The 15,391-nt window shown below is 40.8% G+C and overlaps 2 protein-coding genes across 5 annotated transcripts in view; one reads left to right on the top strand and one right to left on the bottom strand.

The window, feature by feature from the left end:
* Nucleotides 1-955: 955 nt before the first annotated feature.
* On the bottom strand, nucleotides 956-10,375 carry dcp1a (decapping mRNA 1A). The gene is made up of 9 exons (XM_068597482.1): nucleotides 10,081-10,375; nucleotides 9,725-9,765; nucleotides 9,001-9,128; nucleotides 6,720-6,786; nucleotides 6,392-6,530; nucleotides 5,864-5,959; nucleotides 4,461-5,084; nucleotides 4,088-4,306; nucleotides 956-3,295 (listed from the first exon to the last, which is right to left on the bottom strand). Exons 1-9 carry the CDS (start codon nucleotides 10,210-10,212, stop codon nucleotides 3,215-3,217), a joined length of 1,527 nt encoding a protein of 508 aa, XP_068453583.1. The 5' UTR covers nucleotides 10,213-10,375; the 3' UTR covers nucleotides 956-3,214.
* Nucleotides 10,376-11,206: 831 nt separating this feature from the next.
* The window catches only part of cacna1db (calcium channel, voltage-dependent, L type, alpha 1D subunit, b), a 66,551-nt gene continuing 62,366 nt past the window's right edge, over nucleotides 11,207-15,391 (top strand). For all 4 annotated transcript variants that reach the window (XM_068597481.1, XM_068597480.1, XM_068597479.1 and 1 more), the window contains exons 1-3: nucleotides 11,207-11,250; nucleotides 14,056-14,524; nucleotides 14,810-14,915. In XM_068597481.1, the coding sequence (XP_068453582.1) occupies nucleotides 11,217-11,250; nucleotides 14,056-14,524; nucleotides 14,810-14,915 (609 nt within the window). In that variant the 5' untranslated portion in view covers nucleotides 11,207-11,216. The remainder of the gene's footprint in view (nucleotides 11,251-14,055; nucleotides 14,525-14,809; nucleotides 14,916-15,391) is intronic.

Genomic DNA, 15,391 nt, shown 5'->3' with positions numbered 1-15,391 from the left:
AGCGGCCGTATTTGAGCAGCAGGGGACCTGGGAGGGTGAATCCAAAAAGGAAATAATGACATATGGCAACCTAGTTATTCAATATCTCCCTTTAGAACCCAGAAAGGATTACAGATCAAGTTCTCGGATTAAATAAACCCCTGCATGGCCCTGATACTACCGGCTAACAATTTAATGTTAACAGAGCTACAACTGTCACACAGTGAGCACACAGTGACACCTGGTGGTCAAACACGGAAAGTGCATAATTCTCCTTTGACACACTTTAGAGAGGAAACCATCTGTCCAGATGTAATTACATTTTCTCTTAATTCATGCTCTACTCCTAAACTGGAAAATTAGGACTCTTCTTTAGAAAATGTGACAATTTTGATTAAATAAATCCTGTTTAAACCTTTTAGTACCCACCCGACTGAGCGATTGTTCTATAAAACTATAAATCATAGCTTGTTTGATTAAAAAAAAGAAGCCCTGAACTGTATTTGGATGTATTGAACACCATACGTTATAAACAAGTAAAATATATGGTTTGGACATGAGAAAAAAAAATTTCACAAATGTGCGCAAATGTGCCCCTAAGCAAATTTTGGAGAGCTCGCCAACATGTTCTTTGTACTAAAACTCCCTCTAAATTTTCTGTTCCGCTTCACATTATCAAAGTAAACTTTTGCAGAGAGAATGTTCACATATTGTGCTATGATGTGGGTTAGAGTTAGACCTTACAGCTGCATCACTTCAAATAATTGTTCTTAAAGTGTTTTTTTTCTAGGCGAACATGAAACCTTATATTTTTGCTGTGTCTCATCTTCTCTTACTCTTAAACAGTAACATATAAACTGGTATTTACACATCTGAGCAAAATCTCACATGTGCAGCCTTTTATTATAACAAAAGGTATTCACATAGCCCTGTAGTGGTTGCAGAGGTATACCCTTTTTAGTTTTTGTATGCACGTTTTAAGGAAAGGGCCTACAAATAGGTGGTTTTTAAAAGGTTAAGACAGCAGCAAACAAATAGACAACTCTATTTCAATTCTTTAATATCCCAAAATAGTCAAAAATAAACCAAACTATGTACAGTGGCAACAATCAATATTATAATTTGCAAAGAATTTTCAAAAATGATATCTCTGGCCAATAAGAAATTATATCAAAGCATAAAATAACCTTAAAATCTTAAATATAGGCCCTTAATTAAAACAACTAATTTCAATCATTCTTACTATGTGATGTTTTTCATCCAACACATTGCAGAACTGTGGAAAGATTACTTCAGAAAAATAATAAACAGGGCAAAGAAGTGTACAAACGATTTGATTTGCTCACCGGCTGCGGACGCGTCGTCCTTTCACAATTTAAATGTTAATTTTGCAAAATCCAAAAAGGGAAAGAAAAACATGATCAACAGTTGGAACTGAAAGCATGTTCAACTTGAATATGCAGGAGAAAAATAGGCCGGCACATATATACTGCAAGTAATCACATACATTCAAATAGCAGGACATAATGCAAAGCAGTAGCATCACCATCGAGACAGGTATTTATGCAAAGATTCATAATCACTCCTTCAGTTATCTCCAAATGTGGATTACATGACATTCTGCAAGAAAACATTCAACGAGAGCCGTAATCTCTGAAATTCATGTTTGTTAAACCTAAAAAAGTATTCTGCTAAGGTTGCCATCTGGAATGACTTGGTATTTCGTGAAAAAAAAAGACGGGTCACCCATGAGCTGACGATCGACATCAAACATCACTGAACAACCTTAAACCTAAACGTCTGTGCTTTTACTTTATTGTTAAAGTGTTTTAATGATCGAGTATGTGCTGAACACGGTGAATGAAATCTATTCGCACTCGTGTGCGTGTTCAGAAATGCCCACCAGACATATAAACCTTTCCCTCCACAATCTTTGAAACCTGATTTTCTGATCTACATTAGATTAGTTTCCTTTGTTCACGAAAAGCATAAAATAGCCACTCAGTGTTGCACGTGATGAAGAGGCCGATGAGGCTCTACGTTCTGTGCTGCAGTAACCTTTTACTGCAAAACCCCCCAACAGAAAACAACAAGTCTGTCTTCAAGTCTTTGTGACTTCAGACTTTATTGTGGCCTGGAAAAAAGAATGATGGCAGTTTATGTTTCTCATTATTAGTTTGGATTACTGGTATAAACTGTTTTTAGACAGTGAAGCGATCAGTCATCAGCTCCCTATTTTTTTAAAGATATGTAATATTAAAAAAGGTAGGAATGTTAAGATTAACTTAAATCAATAGCTATGTTCTTTCTCGTGATATTTCAATAATACATTGTTGCAGAACCAGAATCCCGAGGTTCAGTTTATTAATCGTAGCTTTAATGTGTCTTCCTGAAGTATCCCAAAACGCTGATGTCCCTAAAAAGCAACGCAACTGTTGTCTGCTCTACGTTGCCCTCAAAGAACATCAAGTACCGAGCTCTGCCGGTTGAGGAGAAATGAACGACGCATACAAGGAGAAAGAACGGGGATAGCGAGGAGCGAGGAGAAAGGACAAGGAGCAGGAAAGCTGGGTTGTGCGTTTGTCTGTGTGTTTTTATGCCACAGTCTGTTACGAACATTTCAAAAGCAGCAGAGAGGACTTGATTCGTAGATTCAGCTGTGCCTCTCCAAACAATACCGAAGGTTCTTCATCTTCCTTGGACAAGGGTTGGAAAACAAAATCCTCCTCATTGAGAGACAAACACAAAAGTCCACAATAACTGAGAGGGCGAAGGTTCAAGAAGTGAAAAGGGAAAATGGGCAGTCCACACAGAGAGAGAGAGTTTGTCTGCAAAAAAACACAACAGTTTGGATCTTCTAATCAAGCAGTCTCTGTGTGTCCTCACCGTTCCCACAGTCCAAAGACGTGAGATGAGTTAGAGAAGCAGCGTCTTCGATTCTTATAATGTTCAAACTGCAAAATCATCTTTCATAAAAAGGTCAAAAGTTAAATGATTTGACGACACCAAAGTTCCACTGCGGGCCCGTCCTAAAGGGAATCAAGCCAGCAACAGCTTAACATTACCCGTACGTGTAACATCAAAGCTGAAGGCCGCACATCCTTCTCTCCCACAGTAGTTCTGGTTTGACATAAAAACCCGTTATCTTCCTTTAAGTCTCACTAACTTCAGGATTCTTCAAAGGTCACAGAGGGGTCGCAGCACTGAAGGTGAATGTGGTGACGGTTGACGTTGACTATAGCTTCATGTTGCTGATGTCCTTGGACAAACTCTGCAGGTAAGTATCATGAATGGCACTGAGGAAGTCTGGGTCATTCTGGAGCGGGAGGAAGTAAACGAGAGAGGAATGAGCAAACTACACCTGTGAGCAAATACAGAAGAAGTACGACATTCACTGGAACTCTACTTTTCATTCGGAAACATAACTAAATGAAAAACAGTTAATATGCCTAAATAACAGATTACTGATTCCCATTGAAGCCCTTCAAACTTAACAGCAGCATCTCTTTTATGAAAAAGGGTCTCAGTAACTCAGGATTATTACCACGTTGTCAATTGTTGTTGTTTTTTGGAACCAGACTGTGGTCTGTAAATTACCCAGAGTAACATTGACACATTGTTGGAAAGTCAAGTTACTATTACATTATTCACATTTTTCAATAATGTGAGCACCACAAATGTCCATAAAAAACCAAGACCACAGTCTCTCCTTTTTTGTTCACAACCCATTAGTCTTACAAAAAAAGAGCAAGATAAGAATATGGACAAACTTTGTTGGGATACCAATTGCACACTGTTCCTTTCCTATTCTGGGGAAGAAGATGTCTACGAGTTACACAGACTGTTTTTTGCCAACAGGAGTTACCGTACTATTTAGGAATAAAGTTTAACCACTGGGTCCTTTGGTCAAAAGGCAGCTTTAGGTTCATAACGCCACTGGGAAAGTCCTAAACTGTGAAATTTGACCAGGATTTTATTTTTTTGTAATTTGAGTGAACCAACCATTTAACTTTACACTAGAATCTTTGCATTTTGAGATTGTGATGCCAAGTTAAGAACAGCTTTGTCTTAAGAGTTTTTTAATACTCTTTTTACACCCTTTGTGTACCTTAATGAGATGAATCAGAGTATCCTGAAGCTGTGTTTTGCTGTAGGCTGCTTGTGGCTCTAAAGCTCCTACAGAGGCGCAGGAGGGCTCGGCGGGAGACGGTGGGAGCACTGAAGATGCTGCTGGCGTCTTACTGATGGACTGCTGGAAGGCGCTGGGGGAGAGAAGCACAGAAATCGGCGACACTGGAACAGCAAGACCTGGACTCATGGGGACAGCCTGAGAATAGAAAAGAAAGACGGAGAGGATCAGAGAGAGAAGTGAAAAAAAAAAAATACGTTGGATAATAATTAAATTAACTGGTTTATAAGATGAGGTCAATATCAGCAAACAGATCCATAAAAACTACTGCAAAGAAAACCGTTGAACTCACAGACATCGGTTTGATCAGGTTTGGAGGCTGAGAAAAAACCCCCATCTCACTGCTGTGCTGAAGAAGCGGTTTCCCCATGGGCTCCTGAAAGCTGTGGGGTGGGAACAGCGCGCTTGGCAGGAAGTTGGGTGCGAGGATGGGCTTGTGGATGTCCGAGTTCACAGAGGGCACTGCCGCTTTGAGAGTGTTGAGTATCTCCTGTCCTAAATATGCAGTAGGAGCTGATGATGGTGCTGCAGCAACGGGCGGAGCAGCGTGCGGCTCTGAGCCAGCTGGAAGCACCATAAGAGGGGAGACTGAACACCGAGGTTGGGGGTCAGACCGCGGGACCACTGCCCTGAAAACGGGGCTAGGGTGGATCGCGTATGGAGCTGGGAGCAGGCCAGGGACTTGGTGCCGTTGACTTGACCCAGGGTCTTGGGCTGAGAGATGGGGGGGAAAGAGCGGGTTTTGGTGGGCTGAAGTGGGATAAGACTGGTTGTGGAGGTAACCAGAGGAGGGGCCACTGTCACTGGAAACAGTGGTGGTGTTCTGTGCCAGCATGGTGGGTAGAGGGGGGTCCTTGGGCAAAGACGAGCCAAAGAGCTCCTCAACTGTGATTTGCTTCACCATCGTATGAGAGCTCTGGTGAGTAAAAAGAACAAACGTGTGAGCTTTGGTGAGAGTTGAACAGTCGTTGACAGAAAATGTATTCATAAACAGCTGTTGATTGATTTTCTCTCGATAGCAATATAACGATGCCACACAATGTGATTTAAGATGGGCATTGTTTAGTATTTTGTGGATAAAGCAATTATTTATTGAATAATTAAAAAAACAATCTAACGAGGAGAGAATAATAAGGTGAGGCCAAGTGGTTTAGAGGTAAGATGTCGACTATGAATGGTCTAATAACAGAATAAAAAAGAGAGATTTGTTCGGGTTGGAGTTTAACAGGTTTGGTACTTTGCAAACTGGAAGCTGGAACCAAAATAAACCCACCTACTATAAACCCAACCTAAACGGGCAAGATCAGTATCATGTGTGAAATGCTTAATTTTTCCAGTTTACCTCAAACTGAACACAAAGAGGCAGTGCTCATCGCCATCATGAATCATTTTCTTTGGTTCAAGATAATGCATTTTGCATACCAATGCGTAAAAATTTGTTCTCTTCTGCTCACAAAATGAATGTCAGACCAGTGCCTCATATAAAACCTGGAGGTCGGATGACTTTAACTGTCTGTTTGCAACATAACCCACATAATATATTTCTGCAACAAATTACTCCTTTAATATATGTGACAGTGACACCTGAGATGAAAACATGCACCCCCTCTGAGTCATCCTCTGGTCGCTTTATGGAGGAGTTAACAGGATAAAGGAATAAATATCTTTGCATTGACGTTTGTTTAATGCCTGTACCTTTTCAGGTTGTGGTGCACTGTGCGCATGCACTGTGGTGTTGATAGCTGCTTTCACACTCGGCTCTGCAAACACATCTGGTTCACCTGCCTGAGCCTGCGTCACACACAGAAATAAAATGCCATTTCTGAAAGAGCCAGAGGATAAATACATAGACTAGAAACGCAGGTTTGGCAACTGGACAAGGCATACAATCAAACACTTCATGGTGAGAAGTAATCACAGATTCAGTACCACTGTAACCTCATAAATGCATACAAGAGTCATGAGTATGTATCGCTTGAGTCAGACCTAAGAGAGCGCATAAGTCAGTGTTAAAAGGTATGTATGAATGAATAAAAACTACAAATTAAACATTCTTACTCAAGCTTGTGATCAAAGTTCATGTTTTTTTATAATCTGCAATGACAATTAATGGTTCTGTATCATACCGATGGCCAGTACAAAAATACAACAACAACATAACAGGCAACCATGTTGGCTCATCTGAGAACATAAATAACATGTTCTGCGTGTTTGCCTGCTCACTCTCTGGTATTCCTCTTTGGCTTTGCTGAGAAGCTCCAGGATGTCGATGGGCCGCGGTTCTGCCACTCCGTTGGTCCTCCCTGGCACTGCCCTTTCTGGCGACTCTCTCTGGACGTAGTCCGCCTCTTGTTTGACAATCCTGGGAGAGTAAAAATGTGACATTTAGCGTAAACACTGAACTGTTATGCGCTTCGTCAAATGTGGATTTAAATGCTCCTTGTGATGAGAGCAGAGCTGCTTATTAAGATAACACATAATGCAGAGCCATCCATGTCCTGTTCCATCTCATCCAAACACAGATACAGTGTATACATGTCCAGCTTCTTACTTGACCATTAGCTGAGCGATGCGGTGACAGTCCCTCTTGTCATAGAACCAAATACTGTAGATGCCCACTGCACAACAGAAGAGAAACAAAAGAGAAAAAAAATCACAAATATTATCCATTACAATGTGTAGCAAAGAAAACATGGCATTGGATGAAGCTCTTCCCACATAGAACAATTAACCAATAACAACACATCATCACAGTCACACCCACGGTTAATGCCCATGCCTATTGCACCTTTTTAAGCATTATTATCATTAATCTTAATGCTGCATATCAACTGGACAGACTGCACATGCACCATAATCACCTCCACTCAAAGGGAACAGACTACTTGTTGCACACTATAATGTAAAAATAAAAAACCAAACGGTATGTCAGCAGTTTTTGCTGAAACAATAACTAGTTGATTCTACATTGATTGGGTGTCATTTGTGTGCGTATGTGATGAAATACTGGTGTACTGAAGGTCCCTCAAGAGGCTGAGGTAACCAAGCAACCGGAGTGTTTGCCTCCCTGCAGCATCAACAGCGGCCAAGGGGAATATGGAGAGTTGTAAACAGGTGTGTGCTCAAGTACACTGGTCTCTCTAAACACCATTCTCTCGGTTTTCAGGCAGCATGCACACCAGGACAAGACTCAAATAATGTTTAGTTATCTCCGTCTCTCTGAATAATTTATCCTCTCTGTGTTGGACAATTGAATCAAACTTAAATCCTGCTCGTGCTCAGCCTCCATTGTTCTGTCTTGGAACTTCCTACTTCAACGCAGAGGGAGGAGTCTTTGAACCATTTTGGAGATATTTCACAACAACCGGACCTTCACAGGAGTGCATCAAGACTTTCTACATGATGACCACTTGACATCTGAAATCTACAAAAAGGATCCTCAGCCAGCAAGTTGCATTACTGAAGAACACTAATGGACTGAAAAGAACTGCACAAGCAGTCCACTAGGGTGGGACACAATCAGAAAAAAAATTATTCAGATCTGTATTCCAGGTGACCGACCGCTGCTTGAAAGGTCTCCAACAAGACCAGAGGAATATCTTCAACAACTGTAACCTACAAATCAACCCAGTATCAGGAATAAGAATGACAACAAGAGCATCTGGACTCAAGTGAAGCCGTCAGAGAAGCTGCTCTGGCCTGAATACGAACAAGAAATTACATCATGTCTTCCATACCAGGCAGGCTGAGGGGCAAACCAAGTCCGAAAGGGGAGCAGTCTACTCTGACGTTGACCCTGGCCATGCTGTTTTTTCTGATAAGCAAACAAATGGGAAAACCATCTAACTCCTTATTCATTGCCGTAATGAAACTCCTGTTCAGACTTCTAATAGATTACCTTGGTGGCAGCGCTGTCAGTTACTTTCTCAAGATCTGAGGAATTTCATCACTCTTTTCAAAGTACATCTGCGGAGCAGTTTCGATAAGGGCTCTGACTGCAGCATTCGCAGTTATCTGGATAAGGCAATCAGTAAAACCCAACTTAAATAATTAAATGTATATCAAGAAGTAGTTGGATTTTTAAACGAACAGATGGATCTTTGTGGCCATTGCCCGCATGCAGAATGATATTAACTGTGGCCGAACCGAGCTGAAACTGTTGTTGTCTGATCGGCTTGTGTGAGGCCATGAGTGGGAAAACCGCTTCAGAAGAAGTTTTCTTGCTCAGTGCGACTCCAAGACGCCAAAATGACTTCAAGCAGAAGGGAAAGGAGATGTTCCAGAGAACGTTGGGCAGTTGTTTATTCGGCATTTTCAGAGGTACCATTATATTATATTTAATTTTTTTATTTGTGTGATACTGAATGTTAATAATGCCAACACAGCTTTTTACTAGCAGGACATAATAATAATATTAACAATAATAATATGCACAATGTGTACATTTCCATGACAGAATCTTCTGTGATACAGAAGTGTGTTATGGTAGTTGAGCAGAAATCTAACAAAAACAGATGATTGGGTAGAAAGCAAATACAACATCATGATATTTCCACTGACAAACAATTCTGAGATTTATAATTAAGTCATCACATCATCAATCAGCATTTTAAACGGAACAATATTAAAACTAGTCAGTTATTGGCATTGGGCCTCACAAGCAACCATGTATATTGGAAAAAAATTTTTTAAAAAGTGGATCCCTACATTGAGTAATAATCTCTTATGACATCTAATTTCAGTAAATAAACCCTGACACAGTAATATTTTGGTTCAGTGTATGGCATCTACTCTTTTTGCTTGTTTGAGCTTTTATTCTACAAAATACTCACAGTTGCCGTTCCTGTAGAGAAGGAAGGGATCCTGCAGTTGGAACTCCAGGTCTTTGTTGATCGGCTCCACCAGGTTCTCTGTGCTCAGTCGGTTCATGATGGTGAAGCCGTGGTGAGGCGAGGCCGACCTTGGACGAGGAAAGGTTACAAACGCTGTCAGATAATTCTCTGGCATTACGAAACATCACATGTCAGACTTTACAACAGCCTGCTTGTGACTTGACACGAGCAGGCTTTAGACTTTCATTCCTTTTAAATATAATAATCTAAATTAAAATATTGTAAAACAGTAAATAATCACTTTTAAAAATGTATATACATGACAGATACTGACATATATTTCATCATTGATAAGTCAATTTATTTAGTTATTCAATAAACTGATTTATTCTTTTGTCAAGTTGGATTTTAAGTTACTAAAATTTCTTAAAGATGGCTATGAAGTTAAATCAAGACAAAAATAACTGAATGTAAAAGGAAGGCAATAGTAGATAGTTAAAAGTCATGAGCTAGTATGTAAATGATTAATTTAGTGAAACAAACAACTTAACTGTGGACATAAACAATGACATGGCGTCTAATAGAGAACCACTGTGTGCAGTAAATGTTTGTTTACAAAGACTGCGGCCTACACGTGTGCGCAAAAAAAAACGTTGTCACACGTAAACAACGTCCACGGTGCTCGTGTTTGAGAACTGACGTTACCCACACGGCACGCGCTTACCTCGCATAAACAAACAGGGTGCCCTCGATGTCGGTCTTCTCCTGAAATTATACGTGACATCATGTGTAAAACAACAACAACAACAACAACTGCTGATACAAAACGTGCTGAATAATAGCAACCAACGTCACAAGCTAGCTTAAGCTAGCTCAGGTAGCGTTAACACATGTTAGAAAGAAAACTAAAGTATTAACGACAAAGCAATGGAAACATCCACATATCTAGATATGTGATGGTTTGACAAATACTAACACATTTCTTAGTGATCACAAATGTCTTAATCATGCGTTAGCATACATACTAGCATGCTTAACACGCTGCTAAACAAACTGTCTCGGGTCTCCCAACAAACTCACCCATTCGTTGACTTTGGAGTTGAAGTTGTATAGAGCTACCTGTCCGGTAACGTCCAGCAGTTTGTTAATGTACGGGTCTTGTCTCTGAAGAGCCGCTAGGCTCATCATTTGTCCAGCGTTAACGGTCTCCATCTTGGATGTGATTGTTGCTCCGACACGGACGGATTTCTGAGGGCACCGCTGTGACTTCCGCTGTTACCGGAAATCACGGCTCTCAAAAAGTTCACCAGAGGTTTATTTATTTTTTGTTTAATCTGCAACGCAAACTAGGTCATTCCCAATTGGTTAAAGTGCCATTAAAACAATAATATAAATGCTTTTAGGAAATGACAGGCATCCATAAAACCTTCGTCGTACGTTGTATTACAAATAAACAAAATACAGTACATAAAAATTATGATTTAAAAACATAATTGTTTTAACGTGCAAAGCTGGCAGTAATAAATCATTAAATTCAATTAATTCAGAACATAAATCGTATTATTGAAGAAAAAACATTGAATTGTACTCATACAAGATAGTTATAATATAGACACATTTGACAAAAAAAAATCAGTATTTATAATATTTTGTAAAGATTTATTTAGGCTATTATTTCTGTCTTTAAAAAAGTATTGTCAGTATTTTCATGCTATGAAGACGCCACATGACTGCACCGCAATAGGTCTATGTATCATTATGTTATGGTTAAATCTCAACCTTTGTGCAGTCTCGGTTTCAATCAATGTGACAGTTGCTTCCATCTCCGTTTGTTAAGACTAGACTTTTTTTGTTTTACGCATGCCAACATGCCAAATTGTTAGGCAAATTACCAAAAATATATAGTCTAAAAATAACTCAGTAGTTTGTAAGAATCAATAATAAATAACGTCTTAAGATGAACATACAATTCTCTGCTCGGTCAATTGGTCCAGTTCAGCTGCAGCTGCCCCACCTGCCTCTGTTGAGAGAACATTGGAGCAGGATTTATAATCGGAGGATTACGCGCTACCGTGAAACTGTTATCCTCCGGCACAGGTAATCCAATCACTGGTAACCTTCCAGCACAGCGCCGACAACTCATTTCCTCTCGAATCGCCACGGACTGAGGGCAGAAAACTGCGCAATGAGGCCCCAGAGAAGAGCCAGGTGACAGAATGCCGTTCATTATAAGGGGAAGACCCCTGAGGGGTAAGTCCAATGACCTGGAATAGTAACTAACCCCAGTGATGAGAGCATGCTGTTTATCTTGCTATCCAGAAAACCCTGACAGGGGAAAGTCAGAGTGATTTACAGCGACTCATCTGAATGTTTTTGCATTGTAATAATACGACAATGCATTGAACTGAAACATTGACATAATATACATGAACCAGACTAAAACGTGTTGTTAAATGATGTTTAGTTGTTGTTTTAAAAATGATTTGGAGACGAGGCCATAATTTGTGGGCGTCTCTTTGTGTGTTTGTGTCCTATTACATGCGGCTTAATTTATTGTTAATACGATGCAACTAATTAGAAACATGCTGACTAGACTTGTTGTTTTTCCTGGTTGTTTGTTGTCATCTCCGGAGTTGTTTTTTTTAATGAAGAATACGTTATATAGTACTTTATAGTTTATCCGCATAGAATCCATATCATCGATGATTGTTTAATGCATAAATCATGAGCTTTATTGTCTGTCTGAAAACACTTAGCAATGCTAGACGTCATTCTTGAGTTGAGATGTTTAATATGCGCTTTTGACGTCCAGTGGGCGGCAACAGGTGCATATCCAATTCTGATGTGATTCCAGTGGGCTATACTTTACATTTCTGTAACTTGAGTCCAGATAGTAATTGACAGCGGTGGATTGAATCTACTCTGCGCGTCCCATCGGATCCGCCGTGAATCTGCACGCGGGCACCCGGATGTGGCAAAAATGTTTGGCGCTCCTCTCAGGGTTTGCGCTCGGAAAATATTTTATAATTCAGGTTGACGGCTCGTCCAGGCTCACGCGTCGAAACCTTTGGATTTTTTTCTTCCAACGATGAGTTGGATTTAAAACGGACCTTTTCAATGTGGATTCGAGGATGCAAGAAGCAGATGAACAGTCTGAAGGTAAATACGGTGCGCGGAGCGCAGGAGGAGAGTTGGAGCGCTGGGAGAGAGGGGGCGAGAGCGCTCGTTTGGTTTATTCTTTTGATGCTTATCCATCCTGTGTGATTATTTGATCTGAATCGTGTCTGTGTCCGAATTTTTTTTTTCTTCCTCCAATGTATTTGAAATAACAGATTGAATTGACTATTGACGTTGTGAGCGCTTGTTTATAAGCAGCGAGATTGTGATGACAATCAGTCACCCAAATCCATTGGGAAACGAGTTGCTGCTGTAGTTCTCTGAAAAATGGTTGACCATGTTCTCTCTCATTATGGCCAAGTGTACGTTTTAGATCCACGTGACAGCTTGGGGAGGATGCTCTGGATGTGCGCGCCCTCCGTGAACTGAGAGACTCTCAATAAACTTTTCAAGTCACGCGAATCCAGTTCGTTTAAAATCAGTTTCACGTTTAAGAAGTGCTCGAAAGACACTGTGTTTTAAAAAGCCACCGCAGGTTAAAACTAAAGTCGGGAACAATAGCAGGGAGTCAACAACTGTCATCCAGCAACGCGTGACAGAGGTGCGATGTCCAGCAGAGCCGCTGGTTATTCCTGTTGCATCCCAGATAGGTCAGAAAAGCTGTTTTCATCATTAAATAATAGGTTGCACTTGTTATTTGGCACCTGTGGTGATGTTGTGTCCTGAGTGAGCGCCAGTTGTCGCGCAGTTATTCATTCAGAGGAGGCATTGTGAATTTCTGTTGAACTATCTTTTTAAAATTATTAAAACAAATAAAAGAAGTCAAATTCGGGGAACATATCTAAGATTGTGGTCAGTGGAAACCTTCTATAAATAATAGTTTTTAAGTCTCTGCTTTGTTTGGTGTATTGACCATTTAATCACCCTTTTCATGAGGGGCTTTCTCTCTCTGTATCTTCCTTTCTCCCTCTCACTCAGTCTTAAGAGTTATCCTTATGATCTTGGTTTGCATTTGTTCGTCTCAGTGTTAGAGCTCTTTTGAACACCATAGTTAGCTGTGACTGTCGCTAATGTGATCTGCTACAGAGCTGCAGTGAACCAAAGTGAATGTGTCAAGGGCACTGTCTTTTTCACTCATGGTTTGCATTGATTTTAATGACTCTCTTTGTCTCTCTCATTAAGGCAGTATGTCCTGCTCTCTCCCTCTTTTACATTCTTTCAAAAGAATCCTCCTCTTCTTCCTCTTCTTCTCATTCTTGTTCTTCTTTGTTCTTTCACTTTTCTGCCCATTTCTTTGACAGCTTCTCCTTAAAGCTCAGTTTTCACATTCATTTGTACCAGTGGACAGTAAGTCAAAGTTGTACAATGCAGTGCTTTAATGTGACTTACACTGCTCCTATCTGCACAAAAATAATAAAATAATAATCTAAAGTCCCCTCATTAAAGGTCTTAATATCTTCCCCTGTTTGCTCAAATTAAAATCTGTCACTTCTCTTCTCGGCTAAACTCAAATACACGTCGTCACATGACTCAAAATGCGCAATCTATGAAAGTCAAACTCTGGTGTCTTTTCTTCCTGTCCCCCTTTTATTATAAAAATAAGCTGCTGCAGGTATGCGAAAACATTTGTACAATGTAAAATGTTGCAGTCTGGACATATGCATGACATGTTATTCCACTTTATTCAAATTCTTCTTGAAAGCATTTTCCCCCTTGTTGATAATGTGCTTTATGAATACAAACTAGCATTAAAAGGCAATTGGACTTGTTCATGTTAAAGCTGGCATGTGTATAATTTGGTGCCTCCCAGTGGTGACATCAACAATAAAACAGTGTCATTAATGTACATCGCAATGATGTTTGCACTTTGCCCATGTTTATATTCAAACTTAGAAATGTCATGACCATTTTATGTCTGATCGCACCCTCTTCCTCCAGGGGCACAGCATGCCAGCAACCAAAGGACCGCTCCCCCCGGTGATGCCTCAGCTCTCTGGTCAGAAAGCCAAACCCGTCTGCACCAGCTCCATCCGCTTGAGACCCTGCATGCCCCGCATAGCACCGGCAAGCCTGTCGGCTCCTCTTGTGGTCTCTTTGGGGCAAACAGTGGCGTTCAGGACTCTGGCGGCGCTGGTTCTGGTGTCAGCCCGGTCCTCGCTTGGCATGCCGCCATTAGTGCTGCTCGGCAAGCGCAGGGGGATGTCGCGAAGCCGGAGATGAGTTCGCAGCCCACAGTTTGCACCACGGGACCACCTCCTGTGGGCTCACTGGCGCAGAGGAAGAGGCAGCAGTACGCCAAAAGCAAAAAGCAGGGAGGATCTACAAACAGCAGACCACCCAGAGCTCTGTTCTGCCTCACCCTCAACAACCCGATCCGCAGGGCCTGCATCAGCCTGGTGGAGTGGAAGTATCCTTTAGTTCGGAGACAGAGGCTCTGGTTGAATGGATGGATGGCAGATGCTTGGGATTATGTTTGTTTGTATGAATAGGTTGCCTCATAGCTCAGCGGATGGATGGTTGGGAGGTTGATGAATGAATGTATAGCTTGAAATACACAATATAAATAAGCAATTCATCATGAAATCATTCAAATTAATTTACATGAATGAAGCCCTGCTATGCCCAAGGATAACTTCCAACATCTAAATAACACTATCTATTGGATTAATGTCCTTAACAGTTTCTTTTCCAGACCGTTTGATATCTTTATATTGCTGTCAATTTTTGCCAACTGTGTGGCCTTAGCCATCTACATCCCTTTTCCCGGAGACGACTCCAACTCTACTAACCAAGAACTGGTGAGTGCTGCTGGAAGATACAGGAACAAGGCGTGGGCATGAAATGGATGAACTGGGGTTTGCTGAAGTATATTGTTCATCCACTATTAAATGCTACTGCCATGTGCATATCCCTGCTGTGGATAAAGCCTACGGAGTGGTACAGATCAGCATGCTGGAGGGATTTCATGGGTTTGGTTTTGAGGTCAGAAGATACACTTTAGCCAAAAATATGTATTTCCCCGTGGAGTGTGTGTTGAGCTGAATTAGATTGTAAAAGGAACACAATGACATTTTGGGGATTTTTTTCACAACCTGTAATACCTCTAAGAGTATAGTTCAGCTTAGTTTAAGTGCCAACATTCAGAGTAGGCTTTGTGTTAGACGTCACTAATGCTACAGCACTAGAATGTGTTTGGATAAAAGGGAGGCTGTCACATCTTATTACTTTACCCAAGTGGTATCAAGCCATGCAGATAGTTGTTTCACACTTGCAA

Source organism: Clinocottus analis, unplaced genomic scaffold, assembly GCF_023055335.1.
Source record: "Clinocottus analis isolate CAN_PGR_092001 unplaced genomic scaffold, fCliAna1.0.p SCAF_4, whole genome shotgun sequence".
Lineage (NCBI taxonomy): Eukaryota > Metazoa > Chordata > Actinopteri > Perciformes > Cottidae > Clinocottus > Clinocottus analis.
This window is presented reverse-complemented; position numbering and strand designations above follow the sequence as displayed.